This window comes from Carcharodon carcharias, chromosome 10 (assembly GCF_017639515.1).
Source record: "Carcharodon carcharias isolate sCarCar2 chromosome 10, sCarCar2.pri, whole genome shotgun sequence".
In the NCBI taxonomy this organism is placed as follows: domain Eukaryota; kingdom Metazoa; phylum Chordata; class Chondrichthyes; order Lamniformes; family Lamnidae; genus Carcharodon; species Carcharodon carcharias.
The window spans coordinates 81,404,373-81,418,023 of NC_054476.1; the positions used below are offsets into that span (position 1 = coordinate 81,404,373).

At 43.0% G+C, this 13,651-nt stretch overlaps 1 protein-coding gene across 2 annotated transcripts in view; it reads left to right on the forward strand.

Moving 5' to 3' along the window:
- Positions 1-2,303, forward strand: part of LOC121282742 (inactive serine protease PAMR1-like) — a 125,091-nt gene extending 122,788 nt beyond the window's left edge. For both annotated transcript variants that reach the window (XM_041196479.1, XM_041196480.1), the window contains one exon: positions 1,293-2,303. In XM_041196479.1, coding sequence (XP_041052413.1) covers positions 1,293-1,823 — 531 coding nt within the window. In that variant the 3' untranslated portion in view covers positions 1,824-2,303. The remainder of the gene's footprint in view (positions 1-1,292) is intronic.
- Positions 2,304-13,651: the final 11,348 nt, after the last annotated feature.

The window sequence follows — 13,651 nt, forward strand, 5'->3', positions numbered from 1 at the left end:
CGGCCAGACAGATTGAGTATTGACCTGCAAATCCCTCCAACATATGCCAATGTCAGGCGGCAAGACAGGTGAGATTCCTAGACAGCCATGTAATGGAAAGAAAGTTGGAGCCTCTACCATCACTATCCATAATGCTGGACCACAATCTCATTGTAAAAATGCATGATCCACAGCAATTCAGACTCTCTGAGGAGCCGGTTGGCTGAGTTGGCTAGATGGTTGGCGTGTGGATCAACTGGTACCAACAGTGCAGGGTTCATTCCCTGTTCTGGCTGGAGTGGGCTTGGAGCCTGAATCCTTGCCCTACCCATGGTTGAAGCCATGGCACTTGCTGTGGATCGGCCCTTTCTTCGGGCAGGGAACTGAAGAAGAAGGCGACATTTTTGTAGGAAGAACAGAGAGGTCCGTTATTACTTGGAAGGTCAAACCTAGGTGGGGTAGAGGAACATCATGGAGTACAAATACATAATCACTAAAAGTTAGCAAGGCCATAAAAAGCAAATCAGGCACTAGGCTTTATTGCTAGAAAAATAGAACTGAAAAGCAGGAAGGTTATACTAAAAGTGTCCCAAACCATGATTAGATCACATTAGAATACTGTGTGCAGTTCTGGTTGCCATATTATAAAAGAGATACAGAAGCACTGGAGAGGGTGTAGAGAAGATGCATGGGTGTAAATATCAGGAAAAGGTTGACAGGCTGGGTCTCTTTTCTCTTGGAAAAAGAACGCTGAGGGGTGACTTCAAAGAAGTCTTTAAAATTATGAAAGGTTTTGATAGAGTGGATACAGACAGAATGTTTCCTCATATTGGGAGGAATATAACTAGAGGCCATCAATATAAGATGGTCACCAAAAAATCCAATAGGGAATTCAGAAGCAACTTCTTTACCCATAGAATGGTGAGAATGTGGAACTCACTACCGCAGGGAGTGCTTAAAGCGAATAGTGTAGATGTATTTAAGGAAAAGCTAGACAAGCATTTGAGGGGGAAGGGAATAGATGGTTACAATGGTAGATTTGGATGAGAAAAGATGGGATGAATCTCGAGTGGAGCATAAACACCAACTGGCCTGTTTCTCTGTCATGTATCCTCTGAATGTAATCCAATGTAATTGGGGAACTAGAGGGAGCTCTAAAACACATGCTGAGAATGCTTAAAACTGCAACTAGATGTGCAAGTGAAATGTGTTCCATTCTCATCCCTGCCGACACCCATCTTGAAGAGCACAAAAGATATGTTGAACATAAAACATTCAACCACTTTTTCATTTTTCTGATTTAATTCCTTCAGATTTCTGCAGTTATTGTGCATCCCTCCTATGACCCTGTACTGCTAGATTCAGATATTGCAATAATCAAACTAATGGACAAGGCAAAAATCACTGACCAGGTGCAGCCTGTGTGTCTCCCTGATGTAAAAGATCTATCCATCATGAATACGCAGGGCTATGTGACTGGGTGGACAATGAAGAGTGATGCTAAGGATTCGGCCCATTCAAATGACACCATCCGTGTGGGCACCATTGAAATAGGTGATTCTGTGCAGTGCGAGCAGCAGTACGAGGATCATGGGATCTCCGTCAGCATCACCGAGAATATGTTCTGCGCCCGTCAGGATCCGAGTGGTTTCTCAAACATCTGCCCATTGGAGACGGGTGGTGTGGCGACCTTCCCTGCTCCAGACAGAGCGGGTTCTGCTCTCACCTGGTACCTGGTGGGATTGGTGAGCTGGGGGTATGAGAAAGGATGCAGTCAAGAACTTTTCACCGTCTACACAAATGTAACCCCATTCAAAGACTGGATTGAAAAACACCTGAAATAAAGATCTTCCCATGACACAGCATCTCACAGCCCCTACAAGAGCAATGGTGTTTGCTTTCGGGTTATTATCTGAACAATTTCATATGTTTACACAAGATAACCAGTATATACATTATAATATTAACCACTTCTTTTCAAACACCTGAATTGATGATACTGACTCTTTCTTAGGACATGCAAATCTAAGCTTCTAAGCTATCAAATTATAATGATTTCATAATTCCATGGCAGGGATCAAATTCTCTTCCCTCCCTCACTGAAGAATTGACAATGTAACGTTGAGGGCTAACTAGTGTTTTATAAACGGTTAGTATAATTTGTTTCTTTTATTTTCTATGCCTGTACAGTACTTATAAAGCCCAGGATTGTGTATGTCTTTTTTAAACAGCCTCATCAATTTGTCCTAACTTCAAAGATTTGTGTATGCGAGCCTGAGTTCTTTCTGTCCCTGAACCCCTTTAAAATTGTACCATTTATTTTATATTGACTCTCCTCATTTTTCCATCCAAAATGCAGAAATCTCATCTGCCATGTGACTGCCTAGTCTATGTCCTTCTGAGGCCTGTTAGTCACCTCCTCACTGTTTAACCCAGTTCCAGGTTTTGTGTCATCTGTAAACTTTATAAGTTCCAGTCAGTGACATGAGAAAATTTTTTATAGAGTGAACTGAAAATTCACAAAGTGATTCACATAATGAGTTATTTTTGAAGTGCAGTGATTGTTACATAGACAAAAGGAGTCATCTGGTAACCAAGAAGCAACAATAGCTGATTCCAGTGGTCAAGAAAAAAGAAGGAATTTAGCATTGATACAGCCTATTTCGCAACTTCAGGACACCCTAAAGTGTTTCACAGCGAATAAAGTTGTGTTGTAATCACTGACTTAAAGTAGCCTATTGTAGCAGCCAGAAACACCTAACAAGCAGCAACGAGGTAAATTTTTAAAATTCATTCGTGTGATGTGGCCGTCACTGGCTACGCCAGTATTTATTGCCCCATCCTTAATTGCCCTTTAGAAAGTGGTAGTGAGCTGTCTTGAACCGCTGCAGTCCATGTAAACCCACAGTGCTGTTAGGAAAGGAGTTTCTGGATTTTGACTGAGCAACAGTGAAGAGACGGTAATATATTCCAAGTCAGGATGCTGAGTGGCTTGGAGGGGAACTTCCGTGGTGGTGTTCCCATCTGTCTGCTGCCCTTGTCCCTCTAGATGGTAGTGGTTGTGGGTTTGGAAGGTGCTGCCTAAGGAGCCTTGGTGAGTTTCTGCAGTGCATCTTGTAAATGGTACACACTGCTGCCACTATGCTTCGATCGTAGAGGGAATGAATGTTTGTGGATGGGGGCTGCTTTGTCCTGGATGTTGTTGAGCTTCTTGAGTGTTGTTGTTATATTGTTAGTTCAGTTCAGTTTCTGGTCCATGGTAACCCCCAAGATGTTGATGGTGCGGGATTCAGTGATGATAGTGCCATTGAATGTGAGGGGGTGATGACTAGATGATATGTAATATGGTTGAATGACAAACATTGCTCAGGCCACCTGGAGAACTCTGCTGTTCAGTCTTACAATCCACCACTCAGTTTAATGTCTCATCAAAAATATGGGACCCCGACAATGTAACATTCCTCTCTGTACTGGAGTGCCTAGTTTATATGTTCAAGCCTCTGGAGTTGATCTTGAACCTGCAACCTTCTAACTCAAGAGGTAATAACCAACAAGGTAAGCTTAGGCACTTGATATTCGAAAGACACACTGAACTTCATAAGATATGTAACAGAACAGAGAATGTAAACCCAAAACAACATTTTCAGTTTTATCAAGGAAGCGCATGTTCACAGTTGTAAAGGACAAATCTACAACATGCTCTAGAAGCTATCTCTTTACACAGGAGTTGGATGACATCTGGAATGCTTTAGCAGGAATAGCAGTTGATGCCAAACTCTGAACTCATTCAAGGAACAGGAAGGAAAAAAAAATTCCTGTTGATCCTGGAAAGCTGAAACGAAAACAGAAAATACTAGAAGCACACAGCAAATTCAAAGGATCTGTACCTAAAACATTAATCCCTTTGTTCTCTCCATGTGTAAAGTTATAATAGTGTTATAATAGAGTTTCCACTATTTTCTGCTCTGGTTTTGTTTATTGATAAAATTGTTGCTATACTGAGGAGATGAGGTAAGTAAAAGAAGCGACTCTAATGTGGACGTGTTATTGTGAAGTTGACCCATTACTCCATTGGATATAAAAACAGTGGGGTTTCCTCACAGGCCATAAGGCATGGAAGCAAAGAAGAAGCAGGGAGTAAATCTGCCTGAATGAATACACAGGAATTCCACAGTGAACCAGTGAGTGATACTTGCACTGCTGAATAAATATGCTTGTAGAATGAATACTGAAAGTACTGCATTACTTTGAGAAGGAAAGCAAAGCCCTTTGTGTTACAAAACCAATGATGTGTCTTGGATAATGGTTTTGATTCAGTGGTTGGGTTCAAAAGAATTAATCATGCTCTAGATCATATTTGGGGTGCTCAAATATTTACCATATGTAGGAATAAACTGCCAAAAGCCATGCCTGTCAATCAGTTCCCATTTCTAAATTAAGTTGTTTGAGACTAAGGACAGAATCGTCCCAGATTTGCACTAAATACGGTAGCGGGCGGGTAAAATGATGTTTTACCCGCCGGCCGCAAAGGTGGCTTTTCACGCTGTATCATCCCAAACCTGCTGCATTAATTATGTATTCCCAGGAAAACACCATTTCGATTGGAGGCGGACTCTGATTCATCCGCCACGCCATCACCTCGCCGCTTCGTCACACCGGACATCACATTTAAAGTACAGCCGTGTACAAACCTCTGTGCTTCCAGCCTAGGACTGCAGCGAAGAAGACATGGCCCCAAAAGACAAGAAGACTGCAGCTCCCAGACGCGTCTCTCGAGCACATTTTGGATGCTGTGGAGGCCCGCTGTGATGTCCTCGACCCACGCTCTGACCACAGGAGGTGCAGCAACATTACCATTCTGGCTTGCTATGCGATGGCATTGATGATCAATGCCAATGCTGCATAGAAGAGGTTGATCATCCAATGCAGTTAGAGGATAAATGATCTCTTCTGGCCTCTTTTGCTCTGGAGACTGCCTCTTCAGCCCTCACCATCTTGAGTCCACTTACACAGATCAACTTGTGCTCCCACATAAACCTTGGGATACCCCGCTTCTGCAGTGTAGCCCTCACCCTGCAGTCTCTTCCCTTGCCTGAGGACACTTCTCCCCCATCCCCAAGCAAGCCGTAGCCCTGCAGCTATACAAAGCCACCCCTGCCTTATGGCTGGTCTGGTAGCTAGAGACCTGCCCATGAGCTCCCACTGAAAGTGCTGTGGTGCTCACTGCAAAGTCTGGCATTGATGACTGCGAGTGCTGCCCGAAGCAAGGTAGGCAAATAAACCTTTAAGTCCTGAGCGAAGTGCAGCTCACCAGGTACACACTGCTTATGTGCAGTTGTGAAACACATTGGTGTAGGTGGGATGAGTTGGTAGGCTAGCCTTATAATGATATGCAGATGTATTACAACGAGGTTCCCGACATCCAGTGGCAGGAAATGCAGCCCACATCAACGAGCTAAGCGAACGATCACAAACTGGTTTCACGATGTTGCGAAACTGATTTTTGGCGTTGTCGTCATATTGTCTGCTCACGCTGCAGAGCACACCCGATGCCAATGGGTATGCAAAATTACGCCCTAAATAATTTGACAGATCTTATACAAGGAAGCAGCCCCTCAAGTTGTTCAGCCATTCAATTAGATACGTATCACAACTCAGTTTACTGGCCATTGCTCTATATCTTTTGATGCCATTACCTCAGAAAAATCTATTGATATTGTCTAGAAAATCCCAATTATCCCAGCATCCATAGACCTCTGGGAGTAGAGAGTTCCAGACTTTCACTACTATTTGTATGAAAAGTTCTTCCTGATTTTACTCTGAAATGGCCAAGCTCCAATTTCAAAATGATGCCTCTTGTTTTGGATTTCCCCACCAGAAAAAAACTAGATCTTCTACATTGATTGAATTGTTTTGTCGTCATCTTAAAAATCTAGATGGAAACCTCTTTAATCTTGATTACCTCCGGATTTAATGGGAGGACCATTGAACAAACACTAGTCCCCTTCTTGAAGCCAGGTTCACAAGCATCCGGGCTAAACCCCTGGGAAATCAACTTCAATAAACTGGACACTGTGTCTAAATGGACATAAACCATCTCCCTGCCAGGTCCTGTTCTCCCAACTCTCATTTGGCCAAAATTCCAGGTTTTGACAAAGAAAATGCATCAAGGATACTCTGAAGCTTTCCTTGAAGCACACCAGCATTGACCTTAATGACTTACGGAACGTGCTACCAATTATTCGGAATAACAACAACTTGTCCATCTAGCTCCATCATGCTTTGAACCCCAACCGCCTAATGATGAGGCAGAGCGGCGACAGTGAAAGAAAGAAGAGGAAGTAAACCTTGCACTCTGGATCTCATCCTGCTCCATGTGTCCAAAAATCTAGGGGTTGAGACTGGGGGGCAGTCACATGAAGACCCATGTAGAAACTCATAATCCTGAGTAGATGTCATCTTCGAATTGAGGAACAGCTGCTGCTGATAATTTTAAAGAATCACATCTTAACCTCTTAAACTTGAAGGAAATAAACCTACAACAGTTTTGTATAGATTATGCTTCTGCACTTATAGTGAGGTGCTAGAACAGATTATATTATGGAAATATGACACACAACTAAATATTTAATACACCCTAAAGGATTTGCAACAGGGTAATGTGTGTTAATGGTTGGCAGGATTATGTTTGATCCTTCATGTCACTAAATTGCCCAACAGGCATCTCTCCTCACTTCAGCAACATTTCAATTTCTCCCTGGTAAACAGTCTCCACTTTTTTTGTATAGAATATGCGGACTGTAATCGCGTTTAAAACTCCCTGTGCTACAGAATAAACAGAAACTCTAAAATAAAAGCAAAATACTGCAGATGCTGGAGATCTGAAATAAAACAGAATGTGCTGGAAAAACTCAGCAGTTCTGGTGGCATCTGTGGAGAGAGAAATAGAGTTAACATTCCGAGTCAGTATAACTCCTCTTCGGAATAAACAAACACTACAAGTTACTTCACATGGTTTTTCTACAAAATCATGGGCAATTTTATGGAGCCGAAGGGGGTCTTGCCCACTGGCTGGAGAGTGGGCGAGACACTTGCGTTGCTTCTCTGGCCCCTAATTTCACCTGCCTGATTTGCTCTTTTGCTCAGCAGGGAGGAGGTGGTGGTTGTTTCTGGAACAACATTCACCCATCATGGAGCCAAGCCAGAGGTAAGTGATGGCAGGATGGGTTTCACAGGGTGGAGATTGTGGGAAAGGGGGTTGTCGTGGATTCGACAGCAAAGGCAGGTGAGTGGCTCTCAGCGGACCTCCCCTTTTCTCGGGGAGGGTCCCTCAATCAGGCACTGAGTGCCTTTGAACAAGAACAACCCGGCCTGCCCACCACACCCCACTGTCTCCCGCCGAAGACCACAAGCAACCCGCACAGGTTTGCTCATCGTGCTCCCTGCGTGGTGATTGGCCCACTTGCTGCTGGGTTAATACCAGCAGGAGGGTGCCCATAAGTGGACATTAATTGGGGCCTCAATTGACTGTCCATAGACCTTCCCTCCACGGATTTAATCATGATGGAGGCGAGAAGGTGTCAGGGTCCCTACCTGCCACCATTCCACTCAATTAAATGCGCTCTCTCCCTCCAAACTGCCTCAGCAGAGGGCATAAAATACCGTGCACAGTGTGTGTGTAACCCTTAAACTACAGATTAATCAGTGACAACACATAACTATGGCAGGGAGGTACGCAGTGAAGGCCAAGGTCTAGGATGCAGTTCATCTCCAAGTTTGAAAAGGGGATAGGTAAATCAGAAGTACTATGTTTTGATTTTAGACAATGAGGATATGGAGGCATGTAGGTTTCTGAATTAAAATGAACAAGCATATAGAAGAATGCAGATTATTGTATATTTGACAAAATAGAGAGCCAAGAAAAGCTGAGAGAAAGAGAGGGAGAGAGAGAGAAGGTTCTGGAGGCTAGAGATAGAAAGATTGCTTAGCAGATGATGGGCCAAATCCTCAAGTCTCCGGAGCGTCTAACTGAAGATGCACGAAAGGACCCTGTGGATGTCCTGATGTGTGGCCATACATTGGAATTGCCTGGGAAATTTAAACTTCAAATGGGCAATTCCCCTGCTGCCTGGGACCCTCCGTGAATGTCTCTGACTCTGAGCTAGTGATTCAGAGACTTCGGACAGTTCCGCGGTACTTGCCTGGATTGTAACCCAGGAAATGTTAGATTAAAACCTAGTCTAACACCTTGGTTCAACCCAACCGACCCCTCCCAGTCACCCACTCTTGATCTCCCAGCTACCTCCCTGACCTCAAGAGACAAGGCCTCTTGACCTCTCGACAACCCCTCCCGGGCATCCTTCTGACCACCCAACAGCGCCCCCCACCCCGATCTGACTACCCCTCCTGTGCCAACCAGACCACCCACCTACCCACCTCACCCACTATCACTTCACCCATCTGTCCACCCTACACTCCTTACCCACCTAATCACCTTACCCACCTACCGACCTCACCCAGCTACCCATTCACTCACTCACCCATTCTTGAACATTCAAAGACTGGGCCTTTTAAACTTATCATACTGCAACTAATGCCATTAAAAGGGTGTGTGCCCTGACTTCCCTGACCCTACTCCGCTTCGAAGGAGTTCCCCAAGGGATACTGTGCTGCGCATATCTGTGAAAACTGGGATCGAAAGGCCCCAGAAGAAATGCGCAGCAGCGCCAAGTCGGGGGAATTTACGAATACTGCAGCGATCTGACCATCATTGTTGCTGCTTTGATGACCTGGGCCTACATGTTTACCCTGTCTAAGAATATGAAAAACATTTAAAACATTCATCTCTAATATCAAACAATATTCAAGTTTCAGGGCAATGTGACTTTATAGAGTTAATAGTTATTTGACACAAAAATAGAAACCAAGCTTATGAGCCAGAGTTATTAATGGGAGGATGTAGAAGTTTCATGTGAAGTCGGGAATTTGTGAAGCTGGGAATGCCATTGAATGAAAGAAGGCTAAAGATGGTGAAGTGGTAGCTGTTGATTAATATTGTACAACATGGCTGAATAAACAAAAATACATAGTTATACAGTGAGTGACCCTGACCCTGATGAATGAACTGAAATTCCACATAGTTCCAGTGAGTACACCTTACCCTGCTGAATGACAGGAACTCCACTCAGTTAGTGCCTGCAGAATAAATGGGAGCTCTGCACAGATACAAAGTGAGTAATCCTTACCCTGCAGAATAGTTGGGAACTCCACATATTTGCACAGTCAATAACTGATAAGTTGCTGTGGGGTGTTTTAGGAAATTATCCTTGGAAAGTAAGAGAAAAGTGGAAGAAGTATAACTCCCTGTTGCTCGTATACACTTCCTGATGTCCAATTGATAATTGCAGAAACTTGGATGCACATTATTTATCAACATAACATTTCAAAAGTAATTCTGCTATATAACACTTTGCAACATGTTGAGGCCATGAACAATACCATTGCAATGCAAATATTTTCTTTCTATTAGTGGAAATTCAAAAGAGGCTGGAAGAAATGACTGTACCATATAAAGCAATATTGGGTCCTGATCGTCTCTGCCAAAACTACTCAGTATCTCAGGATTATCCTGGAATGCAAAGTTAACCTCCAACTTTTTTCAACCACATAATATACTCTTAAACACCTCTTCCCTATCTCCTTCACTTTCACCTCCAACAACAGGTGAGGAACTTAGAGTTCTTTGTTACTAAAATTTGAGATTATCTGAGCTTGACTTTGTCAAGTCCTTCCCTTCCTCTACCCTACGAGGCCGAACCTTTTCTAAATTCCTGCTACTCTAGCCCTGAACCTGCATCTTCCTCTAGTTTCTCTCCCATTTACTCTTTTACTGTAACCCTCTTCATCTAATCTATCATCACCTTTCTCTTCAGAAAAATCAACTCTTGACCCCACCATCCTTGTAAACCACGGCCCTATCTATTTCCAGATTTCTTGAGTGTGCTCTCACCTTTCAAATCCGTGCCTACCTTTCCCAGAACTCAATGTTTGAATTTATGCAATCTGGTTTCTGCCCCTGCTCCAATACCAAAACATCTCTTATTAAAATCTGATAAAGATTGATTACCCCTCCTTGTCTTTCTTAACCTATCTGCAGTCTTTGTCAGGATTGGCCATATCATCCTCCTCCAATGGCTCTTCACCATCATCCAGTCGAGTGAGACTGTATTCACTTGGTTCCATTCTTATCTGTACAACCATAGCCAGTGAATCACCTGCAATGGCATCTCTTCCTGTTCCCACACTCTTACCTCTAGTGCCCCCCACAAGGTTCTAGCCTTGAACCTTTCCTACTTCTCATCTACCTGCTGCCCTTTGGTGACAGAGCATGAGTTTCCACATGGACATGGAAGACACCCAGCTCTCTCAACGTATCCATTGTCTTCAAATGATCAAACTGCTTATCTAACATCCAGTACTGGGTGATCAGAAATTTCCCCCAATTAAATATTAAGAAAATCAAAGCCATTGCCCTTGGTCCTCATCAAAAATTCCATTCCCAAGCCACAAACTGCTGTCTTTCTCCTGCGTGTGTGTGTCTGTGGGAGGAGCCTGCCTATCCGGCCCCCTATTGCTAGGCAACAGCACTGTTCTTCCTACTTTTGTGTGTTTACTTTCACTTTACAGGGGTCATAAATGTCTCATTAGAAATGCAAGCAGCCTTTTAAAGCTAAATCAAAACTCCATTTGACCTTTCCTAACACACAGATACAGAGATACAAATCAAATTTAAACTTTAAAGCTAAAACTCATTCCTAACACTCACAAATACAAGTATAACTTACTTAATCTACCTTGATTTCCTAACACACCTGAGAAGATCTTCCCTTCCTTTGTCAGTTGACATCTCCACAAGGGACTCAGGTCTGCCTACATCACTACTACTGCCTGTATTAGAAACCATGACTAACTATGGGTAATAATTGGTAAGCACTCTGACTCTTCCAAGATGACTGACCATTTGACCTTAAGCACCAGGACTGTGCCTAGACATGTCACACATTTTGCAGTTGTGCCTCTGAGCCATTGAATCTGAGTAGTAACTTCTTCTGCCTCAGCTGCCATTCCAGGCTTCCTGCAGCTGAAAAGGGTGAAATGTCTTGTTCAGCATCTTGCAAAGCTGATATTTCCCCTCACTTAGTCTAGCATGCCATCTAAGGCATGGTCCCAGGATATGCGAGCTGGTGGATGGATGCCATTAGCGGTCCGTTTCCTCAACATGCTAGTTGAGAAATCTGCCAATGGGTTCTCTGCTACTGTCTACAGCAAGCCTATCTTCATTGGTCAATATTCGCATTGGGATCCCTACAGTTTTATGATCCCAGCTGATGTTACTATTGGACAAGCCAGATCTCTGGATGGAACCTGGCTTGATAGATCCTAACTTTTATTTTTTCTAGATCCGTGAAGAGTGGCTACTGAACAGAGTCACAGGAGTCAGCTGATGAACTTTTAATAAAAGAATAAAAATTATTAAACAAGAAAAAATGAACTACGTTGCAATACGCCTTCACCCACAACTATACCTTCACAGATATTTACAAATTTGTGAGGATAACACAAGTTACAAAGTTATCTTACACTCTAATGTTGACAGTAAGTCCACAGACCATGTAAACTAATAAGCGTCCTGTGGTCAGGCACACCACACTCTGAAACCAAGTGACAGGTGCCACCCCAAACAAATGCTATGGATCTTTCCTCAACTTCCCCCAGACGCTTGTAACACCGTGAGCCAACTGGTCTCACTGAACTCCATCTTTCACATCAGGGTTTCCAATCTACACTTTCCAAGAACTCACTTGGGAATCTTCTCCCAAATAACACTTTATCTCATACGCCTTCCACAAGGGTCCACCTCCAGGATTTCAAACTCTCCCTCCCATGTTCCTCTCCTCTGTGCCACCATGTGCGTCCAAGCTTTCTTCAACGCACTCTCTCACACTGACTCAGCCATCAATAGTACACCACTGTGTCATATGCCCATAGTAAATAGTTACAGGCTGTCTCTTTGGACTTTCTGACTTCTCACAAGCCATTTTTGCTTTAAATCTGCTTCCTACAGCTTTTCTTCTCTTTAAGCTTGAAGCTTGGAGCTGCCTTCTCTGCTCCTTACTTTCACTTCCACAGAACAGAACCTTTTCCAGATTCCTGTCCTTGTCCTTTCTCTAAACAGTTCTCTTTGAACATTTCCTGTTCCATTCCCCTGAATTTGGGGACTTTATTCTTTAGGTTCTGGAACCTGCTTCTGCTGGCAACTGCTTCCAGCTGAACTCAAACTGCTTTTCTTTAGGGGTGTGTATGCGTGTCTGGTCTCCCTCTCTGGACCCCTGATACTTGGCAACAGCATAGATTTTTCCCTACTCTTGTTTGCTTTAATTCCCCTTCAAGAGTCATAAAAATCTCATTAGAAATGCAGGTATGCAAACAGAGCTTTAGGCCTGCTGTCTCCACTCAAAAATGAACTAGATCCCAGGTTTCACCTTTTAAATCACAAATAGAAAACTAATATAAATTAAACTTAAACTTAAAGATAAAAAACACGCCCAAATACACATATAGCTTACTTAAACTATCTCTATTTCCTAACAATAGTCCTACATGCTACAAGATTGGCCTTATCAGCAACCTCATGAACAGGGCCTGAGCTTTTTGCTCACCATTGTCAAAGAATAAATCAGCAACTGCAGGTTACTTCAGGAAAAAGTACAATTTATTTAGCGCTGTACAGTACAATGGCCATTGGGAGCAGGTCACACTAAACCTGCTCAAAGATAAAGTATTCAACAAGCAATATTTATACAATGGCTCCAGCATATTCACAGTGATCATATTAACTTGAGTGATCTTATTAACTTGCCCTTCTTTATTCTCTTATAATTATATCTATGTTAGCTAATTGATTTTGTTTACCCATACAGTTTCTTGATTGTCCCTTATCTCTTCTAACAATGTACTATTCATATACAACACAAAAACTAAAATAAAAATACCTGGAAAAACTCAGTAGGTCTGACAGCATCTGCGGAGAGGAACACAGTTAACGTTTCGACTCCGTATGACTCTTCAACAGAACTAAGGAAAAATAGAAGAGAGGTGAAATATAAGCTGGTTTGGGGGGTGCGGTTTGGGTGGGACAAGTAGAGCTGGATAGAGGGCCAGTGATAGGTGGAGATTGCCAAAAGATGCCATAGACAAAAGGACAAAGAGGTGTTAATGGTGGTCATATTAGCTAAGGAATGTGCTAATAGATGATATTAAGGGCAGAAAGCAGGAAGAGCAAGGGACAGGTAGCCCTAGTGGGGGTGGGGTCGAAATAGGCTAAAAGATAGAGATAAAACAATGGATGGGAATACATTTAAAAATAATGGAAATAGGTGGGAAAAGAAAAATCTATATAAATTATTGGAAAAAAGGGGGTGGGGATGGAGGAGAGAGTTCATGATCTAAAATTGTTGAACTCAATATTTAGTCTGGAAGGCTGTAAAGTGCCTAGTTGAAAGATGAGGTGCTGTTCCTCCAGTTTGCGTTGAGCTTCACTGGAACATTGCAGCAGGCCAAGGACGGACATGTGGGCATGAGAGCAGGGTGCAGTGTTGAAATGGCAAGCGAC